A 12,130-nucleotide genomic window follows, 5' to 3' on the forward strand; every position below is an offset into this window, starting at 1 on the left:
GGGAACCACCTACTGCTAACAACCCCAGAGAACCCAGAGGAGCCAGAGGGTGCCACTCGCAGTGCCCCAGGATTAGACCTATAACCCTGTCAGCACCTCCGGGGACACACCGCTCCCCAGCTCCACTGCCCCAGCACCCGGGGTCTATGCAGGAGAAAACCGGCACAGTCGTGTCATGCCCCATTCACACGGCGCCTGCTACTGCCCAGTATATTTATGCCATGGCTTAAACTTCTGCCAGACATTTTCTTTTAGGGAAAAAAAAAGTTCTAGAGAAAAAACCTAATGAATGGCACCAAGGTTATGCTCACAGTTTTTCACGGCCACCTGCATGGCTTGTGGGCCAGGGGTTATTCGGTCTGCTTAAAGCTGCTGCATGCTGTGGCTTTAGTCTGAACTTTACTGACTACATATGAAAAGAATCCAATGTTGTTTTTAACATGCACATTTTAATGAAGCAAACATTTCTATTTAATAAGTTATAAGATACAATTTTACAATCCTGCACTTTATTCCAGTTTATTTTGTTTTTACTTCCTAGTTTACAACGTAATGAGCATTTCACATTAAGGCACAAAAAAAAAAGCACAGTAAAAATACCCCAACCTTCCTTTTTTCCCCCATGACTGTGCTGGAGAGTAGTGCATCCACACATAACTACAGAACTGTAAGTGTGAACTTCTCCCTAGGGACAGACAGTGACATTTCAACAGGTTTTCAACAAATTCTACCTTCTCCTAATTGCAGAGTTAAAGCTCATCTGGACAGTGTACTAAAACCCCAGCAGCTGACAGCAATTCAGATATGCAATTGAGAAGTAGCATGGAGTAATCCAGGACAGACAGACAAGTTATAACAGAAGTTTTCACTTCCTGACCCTCGGCAGGAATGCCTTTTGCAGTGCAAAGGGGATTTCAGAAGAGATGAGCGAGCTTCAGGCAGGTTCTCGGACTGAGATATAATAAAACAATTTGCACCAAACACAGGTTTGTTGGTTCATATTGCTGTTATAGGCGGATTCACACACCCGCCCTCCCTCCCACCCTATACCCGACCACAGACGTGGGGTCCCATCCCCAAGCTGGCTATGCACCATCTCAGCTACTCGCCTGGCCTGCAGCCTCCGGGGAAACTGCTGATGATCTTCCCAGTACACTGCCATGCTCTCACCTGCGCGAATTTTGGGTCACACATGAGAGCTATGCGTGGCTCAGCAAGTTTAGGGGCTTTATTTAACCTAGCCAAACTGGGGGTTGTTCTTAGAATAAATCAAAGAGTGTGAGGAGTTATCTGTAAAGTTACAGAAATTTCACCAGAATCCCAAGCTAATTAAAAATCGCATTGCTAGCATCATGGCCAAAAAACTACCTGTCTAGATTTCCAAAGCATTAACATAGAAAGGCTGAAAGCTTCCAGGAAGTAATTTTCAGTCTGCTTTTGGTTTGCTATAAAAGATAAACTTTTCCTAAATGTAAACCGCTAGCAAAGCATTTTCAAAACCATTTTAAATTTGAGTGGTAAAGCCACTTTTAGTAGCTTTTTGTAATGTTAAGCGTTAAAATTGATCAAGTATATAAGGCACCTATTATAGTACCAGTTTTACCTCATTTCTTTACAGAAAAGTATTTGAACTGGGGACAGCCCAAGTCATATTACATAACTAAAACATCAAGTCTCCAGTCAAATAAAATCAGTAGTTAAGATACCCAATTACAAAGACAAATTCCAGTTTTCAATTAACATCTAAAGTCTTTAACAACCGTAAGGGAAATTAGTGTCTACTTATCCACATGATTCTCCAAACATTGACAGTGACCCAGACAGTACTGCAAAGGTACAATTTGAGAAGGACATTAAATAGATTGACATTAGGTTGGTAAGTAGGATAGAAGTGAAATGCTTGTAAAAAATAAAGTTACAGAGTTTACTTCTGACTGTATTGAAATGTGAGCCATGTGTATCTAGATACTGCATTTTGCAACAGGACTGCACTCAGTATAACTCTACATCTGAATTGCAAACACAAAGATAAACTCTGGCGCTTGGCGAGTTTAAGGAACGGTGACATGGAAGGGACTCCCGGGGATGTGCTCATCACCCCATTTCACTGCCAGAATATAGTCACCCCTTTCCTTGACGACATACGTTACGTTGTACTGATGGCTGCCCATATGCTTGATGGACACCTCTTCACATGGTATTGTAGGTCCGTGGACACCAACTAACAACATATTTGAACCTACAGCAAAGTAACAGACTGTTAGCATTCCTAAGCTTTAATAAACAAGCATAGTTGTACCATAATACTCCATCACACAAGGATTTTGTTATTTTCATTCACAGGGTGGTAGTCTGGGACATGGCTAAGCTGATTTGGTATAAGAAGGAATTTTATTTTAAAAAGCCTTCAACCTCACAGAGGCAAGGGTTTATTTGTGTGTTTTGCCAGACCTGACAGGCTACCGCTAGAGCATAGGAGCCATTAACACTGCTCGTGAAAGTGAGAAGGCGTTACCTTTCAAGTACCTAATTAGAAGTTAATAGCAGAGACCAGTGAACATGGCTGGCCTGTAATCCACCCACTGCAAAACTCCCAGATGATGATGACTATCAGCGGTCATGGCTTATGAGAACACCTTGCATTACACGCTACAATGCACCACGAGGGTTGCTTAAGTTCAGCAACCTGTTTGTTCTCATGCCATAACCCTGTGGTTTCTTTCAGGTGGCTCAGATAAAGCCATTTGGAGAGGAACTGGCATCTTTACAGCCTCTGCCTTAGGACTGATTGGGTGAGCACTGTGTAGCATTTAGAATTTTTCTTTAGAACCAGATCATCACCTCAAGGTCTGAATTTTAACTTTGGTTTAGGGCAAAAAAAGGTCCACCCTGACACCCAGCTGGTTCCTATATCCATACCTGCTTTGCTGCAGTCCACGGAGAAGGAGCTTTTCTGACCCACAAAAGCCTTTGAGAGTCCTGCTCCCCGTGAAACCACTTTGCTAGCATCCGAGGTGGATTTGGGAATGGCGCTATAGCAAGTTTCAGTTGACGACCTTGTCACCGACTCTACCAGGATGGAAGAAGTTTCGTTGGTGCTGCCTGGGCTAACCAGTCGCTGTCCTGGAAACAGAAAAGACTTCTGATATTCAGATTCACCCATCCGAAAGGCATTTACTAGGAGGTCTCAAAACCCTTCCAATGACTAGCATGCATTCTGCATCCAAAAAATGCATTTTTGTAGAGGAGCAATTTCCTACTTGGGTTTTTAAGCCGACACCTTCCAGCAACCCTGGCAACAATCCTATCCCAGAGCCCTTGAGTGGTTAAAGGACCACAGGAACTTCAGGATTCATTAAGCAAAGCTGGCTGCTCAAGAAGAGTTAATTGTGCTCCAATCACCAAATGCCAAAAATGACTCAAGTTGGCAGAAAAGCAGGTGCAATTTTGCAACAACCCATTTTGAAAGCAGAGCAAGTCCCAGCCTGGGGGAGCGCAGTCCCTTGCTGTCTGTTGCCAAGAACATCACTGGCACCAGGAGAGGGTTCACTAGCTCAGGGGCAGCAGTAGAGAGGAACTCCAGTCTGTGCTTAGACACAGCACTGAAGAGAGAAAGAGCTTCCTAGACCAGCCTTCCTTGCATTGTCTGAAAGCCTCCCAGACCTTAATGACCTTTGTTTAGGTGATACCTGCACCAAAATGAGACCAAGAGGGGTATCACATATGCTACAGGCATCCAGGTTTCAGGCTTCGGGGAGAAACTGGGTAAATAAGTTGTACTTCACCACTGCCAAGGCAATATTCTAGTGCTAGGTCAGGATTTAATATTCCCCCATGAAGCTGTTTTACAGCCCTCCACTGAGTCAAATCCTGGCAAACTCCACTACTTAACATGTCTCCTGAGACCTCTCATCTAGGCTCTGGAGGTGACGGGGAAAAACATCTTGCCTCTCATGTTTTTGGGCATCTAAACCTGAATGCTGCACTGTCTAGGAGGGACATATTTGCTGAATGACAGAGACTACTTCAGGCACACAGTAAATACTGTTTAGCTTTTTACCTGTAACCTTTGCCTTGAAGGGGCTGCCCACTATGTGGTTAGGTCCACCATATTTAACTCCAATTAAATAGTTTCCTGGAGCCATGGGTGTGTACATGACTTTGTAACCTTCTGGAGTTTCCTGGCAGTCCATTTTCACCTTTGATGGCCCTTCAATTGTAACAGAGAGGGTACCTGGACCAGCCTTGGTCGTGTTAATGAAAAACTCCGACTGCAATCCTAGAAAGATGTAGCACAGTAAGATACACTCTTCCTCACACCCGAGGTTACAAAAGCAGCCTGTTATTAAATAGGAATGGGTCATTTGGTGCAAGACGAGGCTGCACAAGGCTGCAGGCAAGGAGGGACAGTGTGCCTCCCCCAGCATCCTCGCACAGGCCAGCCCCAGCTGAGGGCTCTGCACCCTGGCAGTCTCCTCGCCAGCACCCCAGCTCCCTCCTCTGCTCACATTTTGTGACTGCGGGGCAGGCAGGAAAAGGGGTCATGAGAGCCCTTTAGGACCAAAATAGAAGGATTTTGGCTTCAAAACACTGACTTAGAGAGAACACTCTTAGAATAAGAGCCTTTCTAGTGGGCGTCAGAGCCTGCGCTGACAAAGCCTCCTGCATGGCTAAGCTCAGGAAACCTTGGAGCCGTCTCACTGCCCGGACCATAAATCAGCAGAGAGCCCACAAAAAAGCAAGAGAGATGAGGGGCAGGAGATCTCCTAGAGGAGATGGGTGTTTGAACTGCTTGGCAACAGCACTCCAAGCAGTTTGTGGAAACAAAAGCTTGTTTAATAACAGCATCTGGTTAACACCGCTGAATTATTACTGCTAATACTAAGCCAATGACACAATGCCAGCAACACGAGAAAAAAATTAAGCAAGGCTTTCAGCCCCTAAATAATTTACTGTCAAATTCTGGCTTCAAATATTTATGATCTTTGGGCTGTTATATCAGACACTGCTGAGGAGGAATGAAATGCTCGAGCTCAGTCAAAACCAGGATGGTTATGGGAAAGTCTACTACAGCTGTGACTGAAGCATGCAAGTGTGGTGATCAACTAGGGAGAAGTTTCTGACCTCTCCACACAAGAGGCTGCTGTGTTGCAATGCTGGAAGAACCTGGCTCCCAGAGAGGATTGTACCATCTTTCAGTGCTTTAGCAGTAAATCTCACTGGCACCGCCTGCCTGGGAGGTAAGGCGGTCAGCCTGCAATATGCATTGCTCAACCAGAGGAAAATTAATTTCCAAAGCCAGCAAGTTTCTCAGCTTCTCACTGAAGACTTCTTGCTCTGCAGTCACCGATTTTTCCCTGTGCCTCAAATGAAGGCTCACATTGTTGGAGGCTGCAGACGCACACCCCTCCCAGGGGGACATTTCAGGTGCTCAGTCACTGGCAATTGAAATTTCTACACTAGATCATTGTTCGGGAACACTGCTCAGCAGCTCCCACAGCACCAAGCTTTTGGCAGCAGCCAGGATTCAACAAGGGGGCACAGAGTAACTTCACTGAAGTTAAACAGTCTATTTAGATTAAAAACAACCCCAAGCACCTTTATAGATGGAGAAAAATTCGTCCCTGATGCATCAGCAGCTAGTATTAATGAGTGCTTTTGTTTCCACCTATTAAAGCAGCACAGCCTATAATAATCATATTTTACATAGTATATCTGCATGCTTCCAGAACAAACTGCTTGGTTTCTCCTGAACAGCAGAAGCTTTGATTAAGTAACTGCAGTATTTGTTTTCCAAGGAGAAAAAAAGGTATAAAATGGAATCCACAAAAGACAGCAGTAGATAGGATAAAAGGAACTAGCTATCACTTTTCACATTAAAAGGAAAAAAAGATCAGTTTTACTCTGCTATTTACCTCTGTGAATGGCAGAGTGGCCCAAGAACATGCACAATTAAATAAATCAAAGTATATATCCTGGAATGTTTTCATATTTTCTTACTAAGGCAATAAATCTTACAAATGAAAAAAATCCCTAAACCCTACATTCTTGAGTTGAGAACTATCAGATGGGGCACAGCCACAGCAGATAACTAGGTGTCAGATTTCCAAGAAGAGTCAGTGATCACACTGCATCTGAAGCACATATAGCACACTGCACGGAACAATCCACCCTACTCCCTAGAGTTTACACATCATATTGCATTTAACTTGAAATTTCTTAGAGGTGCGAGTACTGAAGAAAAGGTAACTGGGTATACCCATGTACCCATTTAATTTACAGGGATATGCAAGTTAAACAAGACTACTTCAGCTAGACTCCCAACTCAGTATCTGCACCCACAAAAGCATCCACCTTTGCAGAGATTGTGTTCACATGTGGGAAGGAACCAGAGCATCTCCGGAGCTCCGAGGGACCGCCAACGCCGAGCTACGCTAACTGGCAGAGTCATAGCCCAGCTGCTAACCTGTTCAAGTGAACTTGTGCTGCAGTTGCTCGTTTACAGAGGTTGTAAGTTCATTAAGACTCAGTATAGCCTGCAGGCTCACTAACTGATGGTTATAAGACTTGAGGAGCATGCAAGAAAGCAAAATTAGCCTGTGCTCAGGTCGGCAGAGAATGTGGGTTAGTTCAGCTGCCTTAGCAGGGAAAGTCACGTAAAAATATGCCTAGGAACAGCTTCTCTCTCTCTCAGAAAGCCAAAGTGCAAACAGGCGTGTAACAGAGCTGTAAAAGAAGGGTTACCCGTGGTACCGCTCTCCAGGCCGGATCCATATGCTGTGACGAGTGCGGGATTGCCTGCCTGCCCAGGCTCGCCAACACGTACTTTGAAAGGGCTACCCACAACATGGCTTCCGTTGAACTTCACGTCAATTGAGTGGATGCCATTTTCATGGGGGATGAACCGAACAGCGTACTTATCTGCAAGAGAGATGTGGCTTTTCTGATGTATCAGAGATAACAATAAATCAGCAATTAAATCCAATGCAGGGCTGGTTAGCAAACCAAGCAAGGCTTCTGTAACACTTCGACATGTTTTGGCCCCAGCTTAAGCAAACTCAGCTACACGAGCTGCTATGCTCATATTTAAGTAGGGAAATGCTGTATTTAATACAGGAGGTGTCACAGATTGCATTTTCACCTTGTCTAGCAGGACCTGATCTCAGCTGTCATCTAGTCTGCAGGGTGAGTTTTAGTGTTATTTGCCTCATACATGCACTAAACGTGACAGCTTAATCACAGCCGAACCTTCCAGCAGTCAAGGGAGCAGTGCAGGGAAGAAAAGCAGCTGGTAAGAGTAAGCCAAATCCTACAGCGGGCTCAGCAGGCTGCTCTGACACTGCAGACACCACACCTTTATTTAATAAAGTCATTTAGCAATTTGGTGATATTTAACATTTTTGATTGTGTGTTAACTCAGAGGAGGGACTGATCTTTCCCAGCCAGACAGCTGCTGTCTGTCCATAGTACAGACCATAACTCATTCAGACTTCAAGTGAAAAAGAAAAGCTCATTCCTGAAACAGGTGTTGAGCTTTCTGTAGTGTTTGCTTATATTCAGCTTTCTTGACATTTTATATGAAGGAGTGAGTGTGAGTTAAAAGTAAACTATTAGTCAAAGATGGAAGCATAGCTTTAAAAAATAAACTTCTTCCCTGGCTAAATTCAACAACCACATCATATTTCATTTATGGCTAATATCACTTTACCTTCACTGGCAAGCCAAGACTTAAATATCTGTATCTTACACAAGTTAGGGCTCAGCCATTTCATGAGCTGTCTAGGAAAAGCATGGACATAACCCTGACCGAACAACTTTTGACACCACGAAGTCATTCTCCAAGCAAGGTGCTTGTCCCTTGGGTATGCTGTTCACAAGCCAAGGGGACTAAACCCCCCTGCTATGGGGCAGCTACTGTGTTTTGAAGGTCACCCGGTTTGTTTTGACCAGTGCAAAGCTATGCTCACCTGGCTCCAGCTCAGACACGTGGCACTCTTCTACAGCTCCAGAGGGGCTGTGAACTTTAGCATCGATCTTGCCCTTTGCCCCGTTCAGCCTTATAGCAAAGGATGCTGGCTGATTAATTTTTAATCCAGACTCCTGAGAATGCAACAGTCAGATTATCAAATTTAAACTTCTCATTTCAGACAGCACAAGATTTGTGGCAGAGAAATAACCACTTCATCACAATTTTTTTAAAGATTTCACCAAAAGGCATAAGTTGTGGCTTGCATTATCTCTCAAATCAGAAGCTCTCTCCCTCTTAGGGGGTCGCTGATCTAGGAGTCACCCACGGTGGCTAGGCTGATTCTTCTCATGGTAACAGACCATTTTTGGAAGCCAGATGACTCTGCCATATCAGGCAGAGGCAGGTTTACAAGACTAGTCACCCATTATCACTGATGTCAGCCCCTGGTATTCAGGCATTTGATTTAAAGGATGTTTAAGCTATAGCTCCATTTTCAGCCCGTTCATTCATTCCAGATTCATTCAGGGGAAAAGCCTCTGATAATCCAGTTGTCTGAAAGAGTAATATGCATGTTTATATTTGCCACAAGAGGCTGCATTTAAAGCGCCACCACCAGACGTCTTAACATAAGAAAGTAATTTAAAACACAAAACCAGATGTTGCCGTGCTGTCAGGCCATCAGTAGAAGGCGAGGCAGCTCAGCATCCATGCTACAACAGTCCTCAATCACAGCAGCTCATGCAGCTATCCAGCAATAATATTTTATGCTAAACATACTTTACCTGATTTTGTCTTCAACTAAATCCTGAAGAGGGAAATAAATGCAACTGAGTAGAATTGAGGTGCAATGTATAAAGAAAGTCCCTGATGCAGGTTTAACGGAGGCTGATGCTGCACGCTGCGCTCCGTTACTGAATACTCAGCTTTATCTGCCTCTCCAGGACTTAATTGAAGTGAGTATTCCTGTCAAAGAGTCTTTAAATGAAACACAAGAGAAACATCAATACCACAGCAACTAATTAACGCCCTTGTAACTCCTGGTTAGAAGAGATACTATTGAATCAGGCTGTCATGATTCATTTACACAGCCAAGGTGGAGTCGTCCCACCGTCCAGGCAAACTCCTGGGGACCACAGCTGGGACATTAAAAAAAAGGCAAAAAACCAACAAAACCTCAGCTGAAGTACTAATCGCTTACCACAACTCGATGAGGACTGAGGTACAGTATGTTTAGACAAAGATTATCAGTCTCACATCCAAGTTTCTGGCTTTGGAGATTTAAGTCAAGCCTTTAACGTTACTTGTATTTTAATGCACGTAACCACACACACACAAAAAAATGATATGGTGAGGTTAACAGATGAGCCCAGACCAACTACAAAGCTGTGATTCACTCTAAGATTTGCTACTGTTCATGAGTCATCTGAGCTGCGACTGTGTGGTTTTGTGATGTCAGCCAGACCAAATCTGCACTCTGACCTCACAGCGAAGCCCCCTCCGTCTGCCCACGTGAACGCTCCAGCAAGGCTGCGGCAGCACCCCAACCATGCAGCCCTGTGCTGCCTCACCCACGGAAACCCAGCTCTTCAGTCCACATGCCAACAAAGTAACTCAGTACCAGCATAATCACTGGTGATTCACGTTCATGTTTCAGCTCTCCTTGGCCTTTTCCTAGCTAATGGAGTAGAAAGCAAGTTTTAGCTCTCCAATGCTATTTCTAGAGTCTCTTATTCTTAATTCCCAAGCATTACCACCTGTAATACACTCATTTTAGCCTTCTGCCTTCAAATTCTGACTAGCCAGAGCTGGGACAGCTCTACTGGGCCAAGTTACCAAGGGGCCAGTTGCCAAAAACCTCTCTCTGGCTGCAAGCTGAGCTTGAAAACAAGCACCAACCAAGGCAAGGCTATTATTAAGAAGAAAGGACAACCATTTGATCTTGGAGAACAAGGACGAAATCAGTCTGTGTGGCAAGTTGTGGAGATGTTTCCTTATGTCTCACCTGAAGGCTAGTGACAGTAAGCCTGCGAGCATCATCAGATGGGGCAATGACAGGAACCAGGTAGGGGCTTTCAGGAATGTGCTCGTCATTGAACTTTATGGACACCTCATAGTTGCCTGCAGGGAGAAAAGAAGCAGTGGTTGTCCTTAGTTTCTTTGAAAGTAGCATTCAGTGTTATTTCAGTATGACTTGGTCTTGGTACATACCTGGCTCTTGAACTATGTATGATACACCACAAGATCCATCTTTATGGTCCTCAAAGGCGATTTCTGCTTTACTTGGACCTTCTACAGCAATAGACAGCCCTCCAGCTCCAGCTTCCCGTGTCCATATACTGAACTCGGCTGTTGAAGCACATGAGAGCACACACAAGAGTAAGCTTGCTGCTGCTATGTTGCAGCTTCTTCCTAATGGAGCGTGAAGCATCCTATACTTGTGTTTGAGGAAAGGTACCTCATCCCATCATCCGGGTGATAACACTTAGAAGTTTCTCCAAGAGGCTCCTATTAGCCTTCTATAAGCCTATCAGCCCTGTATAACACACCTTACAACCTCATGCTCATCCTGTGAGAGCAGTTTCCAAAACATGGATTTCCAGGCTTCTCCATCTGCATGACACAGCAATATTATTTCTCCAAGTTTCCCTGGCTTGGCATGACCCCAAGGCCAACAGAAACCAAAGCACTGTGCTGCCCTGGAGCCTAGCGAGAGCAGAGGACTCACCTGGGACTCCCGTCTCTCCACGCTCCAGCCCTGGGCCTCCAGCTCTCACTTTATGGGCTCCTCCCTCACCCAGTGGCCCCACGGTGAACTGGAAGGGGCTGCCCGGCACTGGCTGCCCTCTGTATTTGACATCCACAGTGTGGACCCCCATTTCTTGTGGCACAAAGCGGACACAGTAGGTATTTTTGTCAGCTTCTACAATTTCAGCATCAAAGTTTCTTCCAGAGGGACTAGTTACCTGGGCTGTCATATCTCCACAATCAATTTCTAAGAACAGAACAAAAAATGCAGATTAGAAAAGGACAAAGGGTTTTGGTATTTTGTTTTTGGAAGCAGGACCTGAGCACAAGTGATTACACAGTACAAATGACAGAACAGGCATGCAGGTGCCAGTTTGTATGCTCAGCTACATACACACTGCTGAGCAGCAAGCTTGGCCAGTTACAGTCTACCAGGTACTACGCAGTCAGATGGAGAGGCTGCGTAAGTGCAGCCAGCTAAAACTGGCCTATGTGATTCATATTTGCCAGATAGCAGCACAAACACTTAACAGCCAACATGATGACCTTAAAATCCTGGAGACAGGATGAATTGTGCAGCCCATTCTCCAGCCCACTGTACACAGACTAGATTAAGGCCTCCCTGGTATTTATTTCTCCATATGTTGATCATGGTTATGCTTATTTTTAACTGTTCAAAAAGATCACACTACTGGTGTTTCCTCCATAAACTGTCTTAGTATGAGGATATTTTAAGAACACTTAAGTTCCTATTTCCACTGCTTCAGGTACCCCCACAATATACAAGTGCAAGTTATGGTTATGGGGATAAGGACACTGCTTACCTGAAATTTTTAGGTTCAGATCACATATGCTTCCTACTGTTGCAACAGAGGGAGCCCGTCTTGTTCGTGTGATGCTCTCCTTCACTCTTCCTTCACCACTTATCTTCACAGTAAATGGGCTGCCTGTAAGTACCACAGCAAGTCATTACACACCGCATCAAGGGCAGGAGTGAAAGCTTCCTCTGACTTGTAGTGGATCATAGGGGAAGTTTTAGAGCCAGCTAACAGTCAGGTCCAAGTCAAATACACCCATATAACCAGAACAGTTTTGGATGCGTGCTGCTTGTGGAGGGTACTAGTAGGACCCTCCTTGAACCTTTGGGACTTAAGGTCTGAGCCAGATCACACAGCCCACACACAGTTCCAGTGTGCTGGCCAGCTAGGTAAGACTTCTATTGTACTAACCAAAAGTTGTCCAACACTTCTGCTTACCTGGAATATGTTCATCTGCAAATTTAGTGGACACAATGTACACACCAGGTACAGTTGGAAAATAGGACACTTTGCAAGTTCCATCTTCTAGGTCTTCAGTTTGGATATCTACCTTGCTGGGTCCTTCAACTGCCAGTGAGATCCCACCATAACCTACAAT

General features: G+C 44.7%; 1 protein-coding gene across 6 annotated transcripts in view; it reads right to left on the reverse strand.

The window, feature by feature from the left end:
- Window positions 1-429: 429 nt before the first annotated feature.
- The window catches only part of FLNB (filamin B), a 74,494-nt gene continuing 62,793 nt past the window's right edge, over window positions 430-12,130 (reverse strand). For 5 of the 6 annotated variants that reach the window (XM_064453808.1, XM_064453804.1, XM_064453806.1 and 2 more), the window contains 10 exons: window positions 11,971-12,123; window positions 11,539-11,661; window positions 10,695-10,961; window positions 10,178-10,315; window positions 9,972-10,087; window positions 7,968-8,100; window positions 6,745-6,921; window positions 4,061-4,279; window positions 2,920-3,123; window positions 430-2,239 (listed from right to left, as the gene is read on the reverse strand). In XM_064453808.1, coding sequence (XP_064309878.1) covers window positions 2,052-2,239; window positions 2,920-3,123; window positions 4,061-4,279; window positions 6,745-6,921; window positions 7,968-8,100; window positions 9,972-10,087; window positions 10,178-10,315; window positions 10,695-10,961; window positions 11,539-11,661; window positions 11,971-12,123 — 1,718 coding nt within the window. In that variant the 3' untranslated portion in view covers window positions 430-2,051. The remainder of the gene's footprint in view (window positions 2,240-2,919; window positions 3,124-4,060; window positions 4,280-6,744; window positions 6,922-7,967; window positions 8,101-9,971; window positions 10,088-10,177; window positions 10,316-10,694; window positions 10,962-11,538; window positions 11,662-11,970; window positions 12,124-12,130) is intronic. The other variant, XM_064453810.1, reaches the window with a different exon arrangement.

Source organism: Phalacrocorax carbo, chromosome 6 (genome assembly GCF_963921805.1).
Source record: "Phalacrocorax carbo chromosome 6, bPhaCar2.1, whole genome shotgun sequence".
In the NCBI taxonomy this organism is placed as follows: domain Eukaryota; kingdom Metazoa; phylum Chordata; class Aves; order Suliformes; family Phalacrocoracidae; genus Phalacrocorax; species Phalacrocorax carbo.